Below are 19,157 nucleotides of genomic sequence, written 5' to 3'. Positions count from 1 at the left end.
GCAGAGGCTCCTGATGTACCGTGGTTTTTCAGGTCTTGTGGGTAGTCTGATTTGGCAATGATTCGAGTGTCCTGCATTTCACAAATCTGATGGCTACCAAAGCATTAGAGTAGAAACATATTGTGTATATACATTGCCTGAATGGTGACTATTATCACTGGAAACTTAATGAATCAGATTATGTTGAGGGTGTGGTGGGAAGAATCCCACTATATCCATATTTGACCATAGGCCAAACTAAATTTAACAAGAAGAAAGTCCTTCATTATGGTTTGGGTGCCTCTTTTATTCTCAGCTCCATTTTGCCACTATGACTCGAAATTTTAATCCTCTTTGATTATGTAGATAATTCCAATTCCAATGATAGGGATGGAATTGAGGAAGTACAGAAGATCATGATGGAAATGAGAATAGGTCATTTTTCTCTATTTTTCCTCAGTAAGTCCTTGCCCCTTCCTCTCCTCAGTCTGTGAAAAAAATACAGTTGATCTGTTTGGTTTTTCCTAGAATATGCTTATTAATAATAATACAAATAATGGCCTATGGTCATTGAACATATATGTTCCTGTTATTGCAATTTCCTGATAATGATATTATGGTATCAGTAGGGTTATTAGCTATGTTATACAGATGAAGAAGTGAAGTTTGGAGATGTTTGGTAACTCGCTGAAGATTACCCAGTGAGCTAGGATTTGACCAGAATCTGGAGTTTAATCAAGCCTGTGTTCTGAACTTCTAGACTCTCAAGGGAATACCAAAGGCTAGACTGCCTAAATGGTTTATGTGAAATGATCTGCAAGTCACATGGAACTCGTCTTGACTTCATATTAATAAATAAGTCAGACTGCTATTTTAGAATGTCAAAGCTTATCCATGCCTGGGTTCAAATATCAGTTGTGAAGTCTTCATCATGAGATACTGATGAATGGGACAGTCTCTTTGAGCATCAGTGGAAATGATATTTGCACTATCCATAGTGAATACTGAGATATGAAATGACAGTATTCCTTCAATTACAGCAATGCCTCTGATACATCATATCTTTAAAAATAATGAAAGATTTTTGAAAATTACCGGTAAAGTGTAAACTCCAGGTATCCTTCCTCTTCTTAGATTTTGTTATTAACTACGTGGCACTTTGCAAGGTAAGAGTTGAACCATTAAAATACAATTTAATTGTAGGTGAGTCTTCAAAATAGGTCCCAATACTTCTCCCTTAACATTTGGTTAATCTGTTAAGAGTCTGACTTATGGAAGTATTAACATAGGAGAAAATGTTGAAGATCAATTTCAAGTTAGACATAAAAGACTAGTGCAAAAAGACACTCAGTTTTGGGTGTAGCCCTTGAATATTTTCTGTTTGGCCTATACCATATGTCCCTACAGAATTAAGGATATAAATATGGCAGAATGTCATGGCTTCAGGATTGTTCTCCAGCTGTCCCCACAGTGGGTACCAAGGACAGGGCAGCTCTCAGTCTTCCCTGGATCCTGGACCAAAAAGCTCTGGCTGCAGTAATTAAACATTCAGTGTCCTCCAGCATTCATGTTAATAGAATGCCTTCTTTTCGTGCTCTTAATTTGCTTGCCTTGTTTTATCAGTTAGACTGCCAGTCTCTCCTTTTTCCTTCATTTCTCATATGGACCTGAATCAACCTCTCCTCACCTACAGGTCATAACACATAAATTACACACCCTTGATGCACCAACACATCAGTTATTAGGTTGCCCTGGGTGGACTGATTCTCTTCTTTGATAAATCTGAAGATTTGTGACACCAATGCTCTTATTTTACTGAGAAGCAGGAAGCAATCTTGGTGATTCCCACCAGACTGCTGTGAGGATAGGAATGCCTCAATAACAGAAAGTGATTTCCTCCTCTTCTTGTTTCAGGTTCAATGGATCCAAATGACTTCCTGAGGGAGGCACAGATAATGAAGAACCTAAGACATCCAAAGCTTATCCAGCTTTATGCTGTTTGCACTTTAGAAGATCCAATTTATATTATTACAGAGTTGATGAGACATGGAAGTCTGCAAGAATATCTCCAAAGTAAGCTAAAGACTTAATAAAAGGAAGAAAGGAGGGATTTAGTTTAACTAGTCCTATAAATGTCAATTTAGCAAGCCTTCTATAACCCAAAGGATATTTACTATGTGTATATCTGTGAGAATGAATGGCTCAACTAGTTTTTAATAGGATATATACCGTGTGCTCAAAGGGAGGGAAAATATTTATGTAGTGAAGAACAAATTGTTCGCAACAGACATATCAGAGTACGTAAATGTAATGTAGAAAATTGAAGAATAGGTGTTTTGCGTGATGCTTTGTTTCCTGCAGTAACTAATGGAACATTATCAGTCACGGGCCAATTTGTTCTATGGCTCAGAATTAGGGAACATGGGATACTTTGGGGGAAAGAGAGGGAGAGGTACCCTCATTCTTTTTCCTTTGCCAGTGTGAACATCATACTTGTTGGTGTTTAATATACTTCCACTGCTGGGCAGCATTAGAATTTTCAGACTAAAAAGCAGAAATATACAATTGCTTTATTTCTACATCTGCTTCCTGTAGTCAGAGAAGACTTAAGGGCATTGTGAAATTTTGATGTTTATTGCAAATGAATAATTTAATAAGCAACAATATAATGAGTATTAAAATGAGATGTTCAAAGTAGTGGAGATCAAGTACTGAGAGAATAATTCATGCTTAAAAAAGAGACTTTTTCTATTGCTTTCCTGAAATGTCAGAGTGGGATTGATAGAACGTGCAGAGGTAAAGGGAGGTGAGAATAATGGAACAAAGATATTAGAAAGATAAGAGTATTCTCTGATTTCAGGGTGACTTGTGAAGCTGGCGGTATTAAATTGCAAAACTGGGGAAGAACAAAGGACCTGGGCCTGTTAAATGCTGTTAAAAATTACGCCTAGCTCCTTTGCATGAGGATTTCAAATTTAACAGTATCAGAATATGTTAGCCACCGTGGAAAAACTAACTTCAGCCATTGCCCCCTTTGCCTTATTCCCTGGGACAAAAGTACAGTCATTATCTTGGGTCCATCTTTAACAAAAATGATTTGTCAAGGGCACAGTTTCAAGTCTAATACTCAATTCTCAGTCTTCAGACCTGTTAGCATTTATTTCAATGGACACTCTTTCCCTTTGGAAATACCTCTTCATTTGGCCTCCAGGACACTTCACTCAATGGCTTTTCCTCCTATCTTTTTTGTTGGTTCTTCTCCCATCTGTGTGATTTCTCTTATCTCTCAGACCTCTTGGAATTTTGTAACATCACCAGTTACTTGCTAAGCACAGTCAGTTTCAATGTTAAATAATATGTATGTATCAAAGACTCCTGAAACTACATCCCTCCATTACTTCAGAATCATAAATCTCCAACTGCTTTCTTGACTACTCTACTTGAACCATTCTCTGGATAACATAGGTATGATGCAGCAACACTCCCCTCTCCCAAATCCCAGAGGCACTTATTTCTTGCTCGTGCTATGTGTGCAAAATAGATTGGTTGGTCGCTCAGGTGTTTTGATCACCTTGGCAGGGAAAGGGATGGGACTAATCTCATTCTGGCTCTTCGAGTTCCAACCAGGAGATGCAGAGATAACTTCTGTGCCCTTTTTCATTTGGTCAAATCAAGACAAAAGGAATAGGGAAGTATAATTCTTTAAAGTGGTTGCAAGGAGGAAAAAAAATGTTTGTGAACAGCTGGAATTTTCTACTCCAGGTGTCTATTAAAAAGTCTCAAAACAGCCATGTCCAAAACTGATCTTATGTATCCCCAGTAATCTGCTACTCTTGTGGTCTTCCCGTCTTTGACAATGTCAACACTCAGGCCTAATCTCTTGATCATCTCTACTTCTCACAGTTTCTATCTAACTAATCTGAAAACCCCATTGGCTTCTTTCCAAATATATCCTGGATTTTGTTACCTCTCAGCACTCCTACCCTGGTCTAAGCTGACATCATCTCCTTCCTGGATTAGGCAACAGTCTCTTAAATGGTCTCTCTTGTTTAGTTCTTGCTCCCTTCAGTCTCCACTCAACACAGGAGGTGGAGAGAGCCTGTTAAAAGGTAAATCAGATTGTGTTCCCCCCTCAGCTCAAAGCCTTCTGTGACTCACTGGTTTTCTCTATATAACCCATAAGGTCCTACATGGCCCAGCTTTCCATTACCTCACTGACCACATCTCTCCCAGTGTCTCCCTTGTTCAGTCTGTGTCAGCTGCACTGTCCTTTGCTGCTCTTCATATCTTCCAGGTGCGCTTTGCTTCAGGCCCTTTGTGCTTTTTCATCCTCTATCTGAATTCCACCCCCATCCCATTACTTACCCATGTTCTCATTTCCTCACTTCTGAAAAGTCTTTCCTCAGACATTCCCATTACAGTGAGTCTTTCAATGGTCAACCTCTGAATTCTAAAATTTAATCTCCCTCTCCTGTCTCTTTGTATTCCTCTTTTCTGCTTTTTTGTTTTCCTTTTTCTTAGCTGTTAATCATCATATAGTGCATTACTTTTTTAAAGATGTTTATTTATTTATTTTGAGAGAGAGAGAAACAGTGCACGAGTTGGGGAGGGGCAGAGAGAGAGAGAGAGAGAGAAAGAGAATCCCAAGTAGGCTCTTCACTGCAGCGTAGAGCATAATGTGGGGTTTGAACTCACAAACTGTGAGATCATGACCTAAGCCGAAGTCAAGAGCCAGATGATTGGGGCACCTGGGTGGCTCAGTTGATTAAGCATCCAACTTGAGCTCAGGTCATGATCTCACAATTCATGGGTTTGAGCCTCACATCGGGCTCTGCACTGCAGAGTGTGCTTGGGATTTTCTTTCTCCTCCTCTCTCTCAAAATAAATAAACTTAAAAAAAAAAAAAGAGCCAGATGCTGAACTGAGTCACCCAAGCATCCCAATGCATGACTTTTAATATGGCTTATTGTTAGCATCTTCTCAAATACAACTCCCTGAGGACAGAGATTGTTCTTTATTTTAATGATAGAAGAGTGTCAGGCACATAGAAAGTGTGCTCTAATTATGTGTTGAATGAATAAATGAAAAAAAATTAATGGATAGATTAACTGGGGCTATTCTAAACCTAATATGATCAGGACTTGGGGTTGAGCTTGTCTTGAGACTCTTGGTGTCAGCTTGACAAGATCCACTTATTAATTACGAACTCCTCTGGCACTGAGAATTTTTGTGGTTTGTTAATGTGTTTTACTCAGGGGTGAGCACAAACCCTGTCATATTGTGGATTGGGCTATCAGGGTCAAGTTTACCAAGGCCTTCATTTGCTAAGATACTTAGTAGCCATGAGAAATAATGAAGAGATGCTCATTACAGACAATCCCTTCCCAATCAAGAGGGCTTAAATTCAACAAAGTGATCTTAAAATGAATCTGCCACGTTTAAACAGCCCATCATGATACATATTATAAGCTGAAAGACTCAAGTGATGGAACATAGTTGAAAATATTTTCTTGTTGCGGATGTAAATTGTCACAGAATTGTGAACCTTTATATCAGTTTTGACAACTGACTGTTGCATTAGAAGTGTGTTCTGAGGTTCCCCTGGGCAGTTCCTAGGCCATTCTACTCTTTCAGGGTAGAAAATATGTTAGTACTCGATGTCCTTCACTATTGTGCCGGTCAGTGAAAACTTTATATCCACTGTAATAGAATTAGATGTTGAATTTGATAGTTGAAATGACATACATAGTTTTCTATGGAACCACCTTTGTAGACCCTAAGCTTGGCTGAATATTTTTTTTGTAATAAATTTCTCCAAAATAGAAGAGGCTTACCAAAAGACTTTAGCATTGAGGGTAATTGATGTCCAGTATTTCCTGCTGAAATTTAAAGAGAATAAATATATGCATTTTTTTTGCATATATGCATACTGTTTAAAGTAAATCAAGCTCCAGCATGTTGTTCATCATTCTCATGGACCATTCACTAAAGTGGACTGAGGTAGACAGGAGCGTTTTTACTAAGATACCCTTCAGCTGGCTACAACTGTAGCCCCAACATTCAGGTCCTCAGGAATCATGTGTAACGTAGGTTTTAGGGAGGAGTATAGAATAGTTTTTAAGAGCATGAGATTTCAACCTCAAACATGCCTGAACTTGAATCGCCACTCTACAACTTATTACCTGTTCTTCTAAGTAGCAGAAACACCTATGAAAGGGGGCAAATAGTAATAACACTTCATGTAGCTGTGAGTATAAAATGAGGTGATGTACTAAAAAACCAAATGAGATAGTGGTAGGAGAGGTGCATATATTTACAATTTATTTTTCTAAAAAAAACCCACACTGTATAGTACTTACTATATGCCAGGCATTTTTGTAAATGTTGTACAAATATTAACTTAGTTCTTTCCTCTAACGACCTGATGAAATGAGTATTATTATTATTATCATTTCTATTTGATAGTGGAAGAAACTGAAGGATGGACAAGTTTATAACTTATCCAAGGTAGTTGAACCAGAATTCAAACCCAGGAAATCTGGCTCCGTAGTCCATGCTTTTAACCGTGTGCATAGCACTGACATTATTTTCTTAACATGAACCTGTATTTGTTATCTATCGTGCACAAAAAATTACCCAAAACTTAGTGGCTTAAGTCAGCAAGCATTTATTATCTTACATTTTCTGTGGTCAGGAATCCAGGTGCAGCTGAGCTGGGTCTTCTACCTCAGGGTTTCTCACAAGGCTGCAGTCAAGGTCTTGGCAGGTGCTTCAGTTATCTGAAGGCTCTAGGGGAAGTTGATCTATTTCCAAGCTCACTCAGGTGATTATTGGCAGGAGTTGGCTTCTCCAGGGCTGTTGGATTGAGGAAGTCAGTTCCTTGCTGGTTGTTGGCAGGAAGCTGCCCTATGTTCCTTGGTGCATGGACCTCTCCATAGGGCAACTTTCGCCATGACAGTTGGCTTCATCAGACTGAGCAAGTGAGAGAGCAAGAGAGAGGAGAGTTCTTGCAAGATGAAGCCATAGTCTTTTATAACTTATCTTGGAAGCGATACCCCATCATTTTGGTCATATTTTATTTGTTAAAAGTGAGTCAGTAGTCCAGACCACATTAAATGGAAGGGAATGTCGCAGAAGCCCAAATACCAGGAGGCAGAGAATATTAGGGGCCATTTTAGAAACTGTCTACTGCTTGGCTTAGGACTAGTCACCAGTTTATCTTGGCTTTTTCACATTTCTTTTCGTATCGAGTTAATTTGATATCAAAAGGCATAGCTATTTTGACTGCCATGGCAGCAATGCTTTGGCATTATGCTGCACACTAAGTTATGTTTTGTCGTTTTGCTTACATCTCATTTTACACTGAAGAATCAATGTTAGCAGCTATAACATACAATTCAAAAAATTTAGTGATGTGGCAAAGATATGCATTTAAAAAAATTTAAATCCAAGTTGGTAAACATATAGTATAATAATGGTTTCAGGAATAGAATTCAGGGATGCATCATTTACATATAACACCCAGCGTTCATATCAACAAGTGGCCTCTTTAATGCCCATTACCCATTTAGCCCATCCCCCTACCCAACACCCCACCAGCAACCCTGTTTGTTCTCTTATGGTTTGTCTCCCTCTCTGTTTGTATCTTGTTTTTGCTTCCCTTCCCCTGTGTTCATCTGTTTTGTTTCTTAAATTCCACATGAGTGAAATCCTATATTTGTCTTTCTCTGACTTGCTTAGCATAATACCCTCTAGTTCCATCCATGTCATTGCAAATGGCAAGATTTCATTCTTTTTGATCACCAACTAATATTTCATTGTGTGTATATATATATATATATATATATATATATATATGCCACATCTTCTTTATCCATTCATCAGTCAATGGACATTTGGGCTCTCCCTGTAATTTGGCTATTGTTGATAGTGCTGCTATACACATGGGGTTGCATGTGTCCCTTCGAAACAGCACACCTGTATCCCTTGGATAAATGCCTAGTAGTGCAATTGCTGGGTCATAGGGTAGTTCTATTTTTAATTTTTTGAGGAATGTCCATACTGTTTTCCAGAGTGGCTGCACCAGTTTACATTCTCACCAGCAGTGCAAAGGGTTCCTCTTTCTCTGCATCCTCACCAGCATCTGTTGTTTCTTGAGTTGTTAATTTTAGCCATCCTGACAGGTGTGAGGTGGTATCTCATTGTGGTTTAGATTTGTATTTCCCTGATGATGAGTGATGTTGAGCATTTTTTCATATGTCAGTTGGCCATCTGAATGTCTTCTTTGGAAAAGTGTCTATTCATCTCTTTTGTCCATTTTTACACTGCACTATTTGTTTTTTGGGTGTTGAGCTTGGTAAGTTCTTTATAGATTTCGGATACTAGCCCTTAATCTGATACGTCATTTGCAAATATCTTCTCCCATTCCGTTGGTTGCCTTTTAGTTTTGCTGATTGTTTCCTTTGCTGTGTAGAATTTTTTTATCTTGATGAGGTCCCAATAGTTCATTTTTTTGTTTCCCTTGCCTCTGGAGACGCGTCAAGTAAGAAGTTGCTGTGGCCGAGATCAAGGAGGTTGTTGCCTGTTTTGTCCTCTAGGATTTAAAAAATAAAATTTTTTTTTCTTTTTTTGAGAGAGACAGAAAGTGACAGAGCATACATGGGGGGAGGGACAGAGAGAGAGGGAGACACAGAATCTGAAGCAGGCTCCAGGCTCTGAGCTGTCAGCACAGAACCTGACGCAGGGCTTGAACCCATGAACCATGAGATCATGACCTGAACTAAAGCCGGACACTAAACTGATGGAGCCACCCAGGTGCCCGCCTCCTCTAGGATTTTGATGGCTTCCTGTCTTATGGTTAGGTCTTTCATCCATTTTGAGTTTATTTTTGTGTGCGGTGTAAGAAAGTGGTCCAGGTTCATTCTGCACATTGCTGTAAAAATATGCATTTTTGATATGCATCGCACTGCTCTTCTGAGTGGCACTCCTTAGATGGTGATGTAGGGATTTAGACTCCTTCATCGTGTGGCTCTGCCATTCCAAAATTTATTTCTTCTAGCTACAAAACTGCGGGAGATTTTAAGGATTAGGCCTGTAAGTGACGGACATCCTCTCTTGCACGCATTGCAGTGCACGGAACTAGTGGCATGATCCAATTTAACTGCTAGGGAAGATGGGGAATATAGTCCTCTGTGTTTGCCCAGGAAGAAGAGGACAAATGGATCAGTGAGAAGTTAGTTTCACCGCATATCCTATTTAAATATACTGCTTGCAGGGGTGTCTGGGTGACTCATTTATTTAAGCATCTGACTCTTGATTTCAGCCCAGGTCGTGATCTCATGGTTGTGGAATTGAGCCTCACGTTGGGCTCCATGCTGAGTGTGGAGCCTGCTTAAGATTCTCTCTCTGTCTTCCTCTGCCCCTCTCTCTCATTTGCATGTGCGCTCTCTCTCTCTCTCTCTCTCTAAAAAATAAAATAAAATAAAAATAAATAAATAAATAAATATGCTGCTTGCATTAAAAAATAAATATGTATTTACCGACACATACGCATACACACACTGTGCTTAGGTCTTCACCGTTAAAAAAAAATCTCAACTCTGTTTATTTAATTTTTTATTGAAAAGATAGCATACATTATAGAAAGAGCACACATCATAGAGCATAATTTATCATTACTTAAGAGTGAGCAAGTAAATAATGGTATAGCCACTGCACAAATCAAGAGTGAGAACATGGCTAGCACACCAGAAACTCCCTAAGTCCCATATCATTGACAGCCCCTCACAGTCATGAATTTCTTGATAATCACTTTCCCATGGTTCACACTTTCCTCTGCCAACTGCCAACTCTTTTGTTGCTTCCTTTCTTGACTAGGGTTTGGAAATTGACATCTCCTCCTGCTGTCTCCATGTCCTCAGCTTCTGTTCTGCCCTCAACCCCTTGTCCCCCATCTCCAGTGAAGTTGTTCATCGTGCCACTAAGGCATTCAGTTCTTACCTTGCTGGACTTACTTGTGGAGTTTGGCAATGGTGGTGACCTTCTCAAAACCTTTGACTGTTAGGGTGTTGTCTTCTGGTTCTTCTTTCATTCTTTTAACTGATTCCTCTCAGTTTTCGTGCAGATTTATCTTCCTCTGCCCACCCTAAATGTTGATGTTTCTCATGATTCTGTCACTTCCCAGCAGTCTCGCCCACTTTTAATGTTTAACTCCTACTCATCAACTGTGATTGTTAAGTTGGCATCTTTAGCTGCGTGCTCTCTCCTGAGCTCCAGACCCTTGTGCATGTCTTCATTTAGACATTTCCGTTTGAGTAATGTGTATGTATCTCTATCATGACAAAGCTTAAACTGTTTAATTCCATTTAGGCAGCAGCAATGAGAATAAAAACAGGTAGGGTTTACCTGGTTCTTTCTAGGTGCCAGGCTCTGCTTTAAGTGCCTTACATGTATTAACTCATTTTAACAACCAATACCATAAGGTAATTACAATTACCACAATATAGATGGAAACACTGAGGCACGGGAGTGTTAAGCGGCTTGCCTAAGGTTAGGAAGAAATGTGAGCCTGTGAAAGCCCTGATCCAGATTCTGGTACTCTAACTTCAAGCCAGTTTTCCAACACCTGAGCTATAGTTGTCTCTCAAGTCAGAAGTTGTGCCTAAGACTCTTGACCATGAATCCAACACAGTTTTGGTAATATTTGGCTTATTCGGTCAGGGATGATGATAGTTTGGATTTATATGAGACCTTTTAATTCTCCAGAAATCTGAAGACATCCACTAACCAGTATAGCAGCTAAACAGGATCCAGGATGGCTGACCGCATTGCACAAAGTCCCCACATAGTAAAACTAACCTCTCTACTAATGGCCAAACTGACTCTCCTGCATAATTTTCTGATTATGAGTAGTGGGAGAAACTGTGTCTATCAAAGGCATGTCCATGCCTGGAGAGATGAGCAAACCATCTCTAGGATTAACAGGCTTAAAAAGGGAAATGAAAAAAGTGCATCAAGCTTAATGAAGTACAAATGTAACACACACATTTTATAACTACTGATAGTCTTCATTTTTGTTACTGAACTAATTTCTAAGAACAATATGATGGAAGAATGAGAAATTTTCATTGGCTCAGCCATGCAAATTAGTATTATTTTATAGCGTCAAGGACTAAAACAAACTGTGCAATGTTTGAAAGAAATCTAGAGGCAACCAAGTAAATAATTTCCATGAAGAGATGAGTCAGTGGTGCGTGCTACGGAAAATGACAATACCTGGACTCTTTCAGGTATTTATAGCTGTGTTTGAATCATGTGATACTGCTGTTTCTTTCTCAGTGTAATGTTCCTTTAGGGGAGGAAGGGCCACAGCCTTGGAATGTGTTTGGACTCTGAAAATTGTTGCCCTTCACAGGAAATGAATAGTTTGTATTATGTTTCTTGCTCAACAGATCGGTGCTATGGCACTTAAGCCCACTAGTAGCTCATTCATCGTAATTCTCAGAATTCACTTTAATAATTCAAATGTTCTCCAAAGTAAACCTTTGACTTTCTCTCATTGCTCAGATGATGCTGGAACAAAAATCCACCTGACCCAGCAGGTAGACATGGCAGCACAGGTTGCCTCTGGAATGGCTTATTTGGAGTCTCAGAACTACATCCATAGAGATCTGGCTGCCAGAAATGTCCTTGTTGGTGAACATAATATCTACAAAGTTGCAGATTTTGGACTTGCAAGGGTTTTTAAGGTGAATTTTGTTTTGTTCTATTTAGGTTTTGTCATGGGTTAAAAGACTAACATACTAGTAGTCTAATAGATTTGCTGTTATTCTTCAAAATAATCTTTGTCCAAGTTGTGTGGTCCACAATCTTTGTCCACAGTTGTGTGGTAGCCTAAAGCCTTACAGATAAACTACCTCCTGTTTCTATTTCTTCACCAAGGAGAAAAAAAAAAAAACAGGGAAAATGATGCCCACCCAGATGGGAAAGTATGTGATTAAGTTTGTGGTTGAATTAATGATCCATTTTTCAGTACCAGGAAGCCTCTGGTTGTCTGTCTCTGTTTTCCTTACAAAAGGCATCACACTTTCTATAGTTACCCCATCCCCCTTTGCTTACTTTATGCCAACTAAAATTTCATGCTGCCAGAATTCTTCAGTAATCATTGGCTTTTTAATTCTGCCCCTCCCCTCATTTCATGACATCAGGCCAAAAGAAACTTATATAAGAGGTATAGTATTAGGTGTTTTTCTCCTCATTTTCAATTTCTACATTGTGCCCTAAAAATATGGATGTGGAACATGAAACACAACATATAAGTGATTCTTTTTTGATCTTCATGAATTCATCATCTCTTTTCTTGATAAATTAATTAGAACCCCAGTGAGTTGATATGTTAATTTAAATCATTTGGATCCTACTTTTCAGTATTAAAAAGTGGTAATGTGGTAATTATTAAACTCGGTGGCTCTTCAATACCAGCAGTAAGTTTGAAAACAGACAAGCTTTGCTTTCATTATTTATTTGTTGTTCTTTTTTATTTGCTAAAGACCAGTTGCTAAATACCATCGCACATGAATTCTCTCATATGTAGTAGAGTGCTCCTGCCAATGCTGTTTTTAGCACATAGTAGGCCCTTATATGACATTGCATTAATGACTTCTCATAGATTCCTCAGTCTTAAAGGCCAGATTTGGAATTTGCTACTGTAATCATCAATTGACCTAAGCTCATTTTGAATCTTTTCCCTCTAAATTTTAATGTGAAGCAGGTTACAGATGAATGAGGGTAGAAAAAAAAAAAATATATATATATATATCACTGGAACGTGGCTTGATTCCTTAATGCATTAACAGGTAGATAATGAAGACATCTATGAATCCAAACACGAAGTAAAGCTGCCAGTGAAGTGGACTGCACCTGAAGCCATTCGTGCTAATAAATTCAGCATTAAGTCCGATGTGTGGTCATTTGGAATCCTTCTTTATGAAATCATTACTTATGGCAAAATACCTTATAGTGGTGAGTAATTAATCCTGAAATGGGCCTTTCTGCTGCAGGTCACTTACTTAGGTGTGACTTTAACTGCTTTGCCCAGGCTTAGAGGGCAGAGTTATGAGGCTGACCACACCATGTGCCTGTGGGAGCATAATAGATAAAATTTGATGACGATGATTTGCATTAATGAGGTGGTTTATTGCCTCTGTATCCTTTGCTCTTAAATTGCAGTCTTATAGACATTATTTGCTGCAAGATTTAGTTTAATCTCTGCAGTCTGGGAAGGGGATGGTAGACCTCATAGTCTCACCAAGGAAATCAGTTTGCTTTGTAATCTGGAGTATAATTATCTATGAATTTAAGACCCTGATCTTTAACTTGTTTTTTGTTGGTCCCATTCTGTATTATTTAGGCATGACAGGTGCTCAGGTAATCCAGTTGTTGGGTCAAAACTACAGACTCCCTCAACCACCTAACTGTCCACAAGAATTCTACAACATCATGTTGGAATGCTGGAATGGAGAGCCTAAAGAACGGCCAACCTTTGAGACACTGCACTGGAAACTTGAAGACTATTATGAAACAGAATTTTCATATTCAGAGGCAAATAACTTCATCAGATGAACATGGAAAGGAACATTAAATAATGAAGTAGCAAAAAAGTTCAATAATCAGTCCAGAAATAAAGCTTATTAATCAACTGTGAAAAGAGCTTACCTTGACACATTCAAGTGATAGGGTCAACTTGGCCATGTATTATGAAAAAGATTATATGTTCATTTTATCGACTGGCCCACACTGCTGGATAGTCTATGATGATATTTTATCACTCTCTGGCAAAATCAAGCACACTAAATCCAGTTATTTTTCTTTTTTAAAAATACTTACATTTGTATTTATTGTTTGAATCACCTATCAAGAGGATCAACAGATGATAGTCAATTTTTACTCAGTGACTGTTGTAGCATTTTCCTGTTTACTGATTAAAGTGGTTATTCATTATTCCTCGGTTTGCTGAATCCCATCAGGATGTTATTATGAAGGAATCTGATTGCTTTGCTGCACAGCAGGACCTGTGCTTTGAGATTTTTTTTTCTCTTTTAAAATATCCTGTAACTACAATGATGGTAAAGCCATGTTAAATGACTTGATTGTACTTGGAGTAATTGCACATATTTTTTTTTCCTATGCATAAAATAATGAAGCAGCTGTTGAGAAAAAGAATTAAAATTTCTCTCATTTTGTAGAAGGAAATCATGGGATTTTTCTTTACCTCAGTATGTGTCATCTGAGAATCATCTACGTTAGTTTTAATCTCCTAATGTTAAGAATCAGATTGCAAGGCAGATGAGTTATTATCTCTGGAAATAGGTGAGAAACATCTAATAGCCTGCAAAATCGAGAAATAAGTATAAAATAGTTTAGGAAAATGAGAAGAGAATAGTAGGATTGCTATAGCTTGGGTTTCTGAATAATTTTTTAAAAATGGGCCTTTGACATATAGGCTGGAGTTTTAAATTGACTACAATATAGGCCAAGCTTGGTTTTAGATCTAGAGGCTAGAAATAATGTCTGACCTTGGTTATGAAACTGTATTTTTGTCTGGTAAGACAAAAGGATTTTTACTCATCTTAAATGGCATTAACCTTTGTAAGAATGTTACTGTCTTCTTAAGCAATGGGTGTATCAAATTTTGTGCTTCATTAGATGATGAGGGAGGGTTCTCAAAGGTAGTTTCAAAATCAAGGAGATATACAAAGATCTTCTGCCATAAAGTAATATGAATGAAACAAGCCATGAGGAAACAGAAGATTTTGAGTATATTTTCTCATCTTTAAAGCAGAAGAGGAGCATATTTAAACCATCACAGAAACCCACATTCAAAGTGGATGAAGCACTATGTGTGAGCTCCAACTGGAAGGCTGGAGGTAGAGAGGGCTCTAGGTACCTGACCGCTAGCACTTTAGCGATGTTGACAGGACTCATGTTATTCCCATCTTCTCCTGTGTCACCAGCGTTGTCCTCATTCTCATAGTCACAGATGGCTTGGTAGCAGCTGGGGCTCCCCGTTCTTTTCTCCTCATCCAGAAAATGGGAAATATCTCTCTATGCATTTTTAGCGTGCATAAAAACCATTCTTTTTATGTTCAGGCAAATCGGGGTCATATGCCCTTCCCTGGATGAATGATAGACTTAATGTAAATGTTATGTGCTGATTGGCTTGGCAGAAGTTGTGCCACTCAAACTGGGAATGTGACCATTTTTTCTGGAGACAAGTTGGGAGGTTGACTTATCTGAATAAAATTAGATGCTGGGTAGGTATCCATTAAGGAGAAAATCCCCTGAGACTTAAGTAGGTGTGTATATACAGACATTCAAACTTCTCTGTAACTAAAATGTGTCATGTAGAGCTAACAATAATAGAGACTTTTGACTTTTTTATAAATAGAAAATAGTTGTAAGCTAAGGTCAGCACTAATTATTTAAATCAATTGACTATGTATAAGACAACTTTATTTAAAGTCAGAGTCTAATTGTGAAAATTCAACTACTATATAATTTGTCTTACATAAATTTCTAAGTAAGATCTGATTTTGAAACATATAAAGGAGGTTATCCTCTCTTGTTTTAATAACACCTGAAACCCATTTTACTTACTACATTTGATTCTTAGAGACATTTATGTTCAAGGTTCTGTCAAAGCAATCTATTATTCTTGTTTTTGCCTGATGGATCATAGAGAAAAATAATGGATTCAGTTATGAGAAGCAGTAATAGATTTTTTTTAAGCTGACATAAATTTCTTTTCCTGTATAGAATAAAAAGATCAGGAAAAGATAAGTTGAATTTTCCTACAACGAGCCAGTTCTTGTTAAATTTACCTCCCATAAATTGTAGCAAAGCACTTTCTATGTAATGTTTTATTTATGTAATTCAGTTATTTGGAGGTGGTGGTGAGGGATGTGAGTACATCATTTCATGTGGTATTTCAAATCTCCTTTGACAAAAGCCTAAGAATTTTTGCAATAGGAAAAATTCAAAATTCCATTAAACGTCTTTTAAGAAGGTTAGAAAGGAAATAGGTTTACATTACGTAAGGTCAAAAGAGGCACAGAATGTATTCCTAATAGTTGTGGAACCTGAATATTGTATCATCAAAAAAAAGTAAAATCAAAGTGACCAGCAATCTACAAACTGGGCTGTGGGGGAGTCTTAAAGGACACTGAAGAACAAGTGTGGGGAAGTTATCAGGCTAGGCCAACTCACAACATGTACTCACAGCACATGTCTGCATGGGACTACATGGGTCAACTCAACCACAAGGGGCCTACACTCTTTTGATTCTCTGATGGCCCGGAGGGAACCCTTGCCCTTGGAAGGATGCCATAATGTCACACAGCTGGAGCTTCCTTGAGGAAGCAGGGCCCAGCTGGTGATCCATGGCTTTGTCAAGCATATGCCCTATCTGCAATAAGGCTTCTCATAGTCTGGTTGAGCATATGGTTTCTGGACCAAAAGCCTGTCTAATAGTGTGTTTCTGATGACTTTTTAGGACTCTTTGCAAAGACACATTATGTGAACTGGAATGGTGATAATGTAGGTACTTACTCAAATTGTGTTATTGTGTTCTCCCATTGGAAAAGTCCACTCTTAAAAAAAATAATAAATGAGGTTTATACCTGGATATTGGAATTGCCTGTGGGCTCATCTGGAGATGTTTTTGTATTTCCTTGGCATCATTATGGAGAAGTTTCGGTCTAGAGTCTCCAACATGATCCAAAATTTTAGTGTTGTAGGATTAAAAAAAAAAAGCTGCTGGGAAGCTTGGTGAAGAGAGAATACTTATAAATCTTTTAAATCCATGGCTCCAGCAATATTTTAATTTTCATAGTGTCATCTTTTTACTGCCTACACTGCCCCATTAAACTCCTTAAGATTCTTCCTTTTTATATTAAGGAAGTGGTGGTAAATCTCTTAAATTATTTATTATATTTAGACATAAATTGAAGAATAAAAATAGCACACAAATTCTGAATATCAGAGCCTGTTACAAGTTTAACTTCAGTCTGCACTCAGATGGTACTGTCTACATAGGAGTTATAAGATTAAGTTATAAGGAAAGAAACACCCAATTATTTCCATTTTCTCTTCTTGCCTGGGTAGTTTATCTGTTAGTCATCTGAAGTAACAGACTTCAATGTAACATCTTTTTCATCCTCATGGAAAATAATTGGCTCTTCCAGAAAAGGGTAACAAATCTCAAACATACGTTAAGGATCTAGTTATGTATATTTCTGTGCAGGGGATTCAAGTCATATAACATAATAGCCCTGAAATCATATGTTAGGGAAAAATGGTTAAAAGCAACTAAAATTGCTTGGCTTGGAAGAAGCTAAATGTTGTCTTGTAATAATTCTCTGAGATTTTAGAATAGAGCTTATGTTGTACTATATGTGAAAGGTAAAGTTGTTTGATATTAACCAAATCTCATTTAACTTTTATGGTCCACACAATTCCAGAGCAAAGGATATTATGGCTTTTAATTGTTTTTCAAAATCTGCATTTAATAATAGATTGAGAAAGTGGGAAACAAAGCCGATTAGCCCGATTCTATACTTTGAAGGTGCCACTGTGAGGTATTTGTCTCTAAAGAAATGAATATTTCTATATTATACCCTTTAATAATACTTACATTGCACAATTACATGTGAGTGTGTTTATACATGATTCATTTATGTATGCAACAAAGAAGGATAAAAAAGACTTCTTTTAGCAGTGCCTGACTGGTTGAGTCAGTAGAGCATGCAACTCTTGACCTCAGGGTCATGAGTTCAAGCCCCACATTGGGCATGGAACCTATTTAAAAAGAAAAGAAAAATTAAAAAAAAACACCTTCTTTTAAGTATGCCACTTGTTACAATGCCGTTACTTATCTTGATTCAAATGCAACCAATTTTTTTAAAATTTCTATTTCTGTGCTCTTTAAAATATTAAGGCAAAGGCTTTTCTTGAAAATATATTTTAATCTAAGTGTTCTATCTTTATTTACACTGGAAATGACTATTATTTTTTTTAAATGTTTATTTCTTTTGAGAGAGAGAGAGTGTGAGCGGGAAAGGACAGAGAGAGAGGGTGAGAGAGAATCCCAAGCAGGCTGTAGGCTGTCAGTGCAGAGCCTCACGTGGAGCTTGAACTCACCAACTGTGAGATCAAGACCTGAGCCAAAATGGAGAGTGGGAAGCTTACCCACTGAACCACCCACGCACCCCTGTAACTGATTATTTTTAACTTGACTTTTAAAAATTGACTTCACTGTTTCAGAGGTCAAGCTGGTTGTGGACCCATGACATTAATGTGTTTTATAGTATTTAAAATGTTTCCTCAGTCGGCTGCATTAAAAGAGCTTACGTTTATATGATGGGGAAAGTAAGTCTATGAATCTAGGAAATAGACCTTGCTTATGCCACATACTCACTGCAGGTCAGCTGCTTCATGTGACCTTTGTCAGAAACTCAGGCTGACGGAGAGGCCCCCATCTCTGACGTTGTCAGCTGTACTGGCAGTGGAAATGAGAGCCCTGGTGGGTCTCATGTTGGCAATCGAATCCTTGTACCCAGAAGATACACTTGTCACTTCTGTTCCCAACTAACTCATTGACCATAATCGCATGGCTTCACCGAGACACAGGGCATATTGGATGTGTCATCCTACCATGTATCCAGAGACAGAACACCAGAAATACTCAGTAAGTAGCACTAATCACTGTCATACCACAAAAGAACATCAAGCAAATTTTACACGGTACTGAGTGGTAAAAGGCCATGTATTCTTATTTACCCATTCCCTTAATTATTTTATTCATTCAATAAGCAAATATAGATTGCCAATGAGTAACAGACATTGGGCTACATAACTGAAAAGCACTGTGAACAAGAGAGAAATAGACCCTGCTTTCTCTAAGGTTACAATCTATCAGGGGAGACAGATTGGAGTATGTGACTCTCAGCTCACAAATCTATGTGCACAGTTTACCTTTCTATTTTCTCCCTGAGAATTAACTTATTGTCTGAAAGCTCCTATCCCATATCCATTCTCTCGCTGCTCCTTAATAGAAGAACCTGTTTTCTTGGAGGCCAGCTAAAAGATTACATTTCTTAGACTTTTCTGTAGCTAAGGGTTAC

General features: G+C 38.1%; 1 protein-coding gene across 1 annotated transcript in view; it reads left to right on the top strand.

The window, feature by feature from the left end:
• Positions 1–16,660, top strand: part of FRK (fyn related Src family tyrosine kinase) — a 111,606-nt gene extending 94,946 nt beyond the window's left edge. Inside the window, exons 5-8 of the mRNA XM_043592156.1 lie at positions 1,894–2,052; positions 11,545–11,726; positions 12,834–12,999; positions 13,388–16,660. Coding sequence (XP_043448091.1) covers positions 1,894–2,052; positions 11,545–11,726; positions 12,834–12,999; positions 13,388–13,599 — 719 coding nt within the window. The 3' untranslated portion in view covers positions 13,600–16,660. The remainder of the gene's footprint in view (positions 1–1,893; positions 2,053–11,544; positions 11,727–12,833; positions 13,000–13,387) is intronic.
• Positions 16,661–19,157: the final 2,497 nt, after the last annotated feature.

This window comes from Prionailurus bengalensis, chromosome B2 (assembly GCF_016509475.1).
Source record: "Prionailurus bengalensis isolate Pbe53 chromosome B2, Fcat_Pben_1.1_paternal_pri, whole genome shotgun sequence".
NCBI classification, from domain to species: Eukaryota; Metazoa; Chordata; class Mammalia; order Carnivora; family Felidae; genus Prionailurus; species Prionailurus bengalensis.
This window is presented reverse-complemented; position numbering and strand designations above follow the sequence as displayed.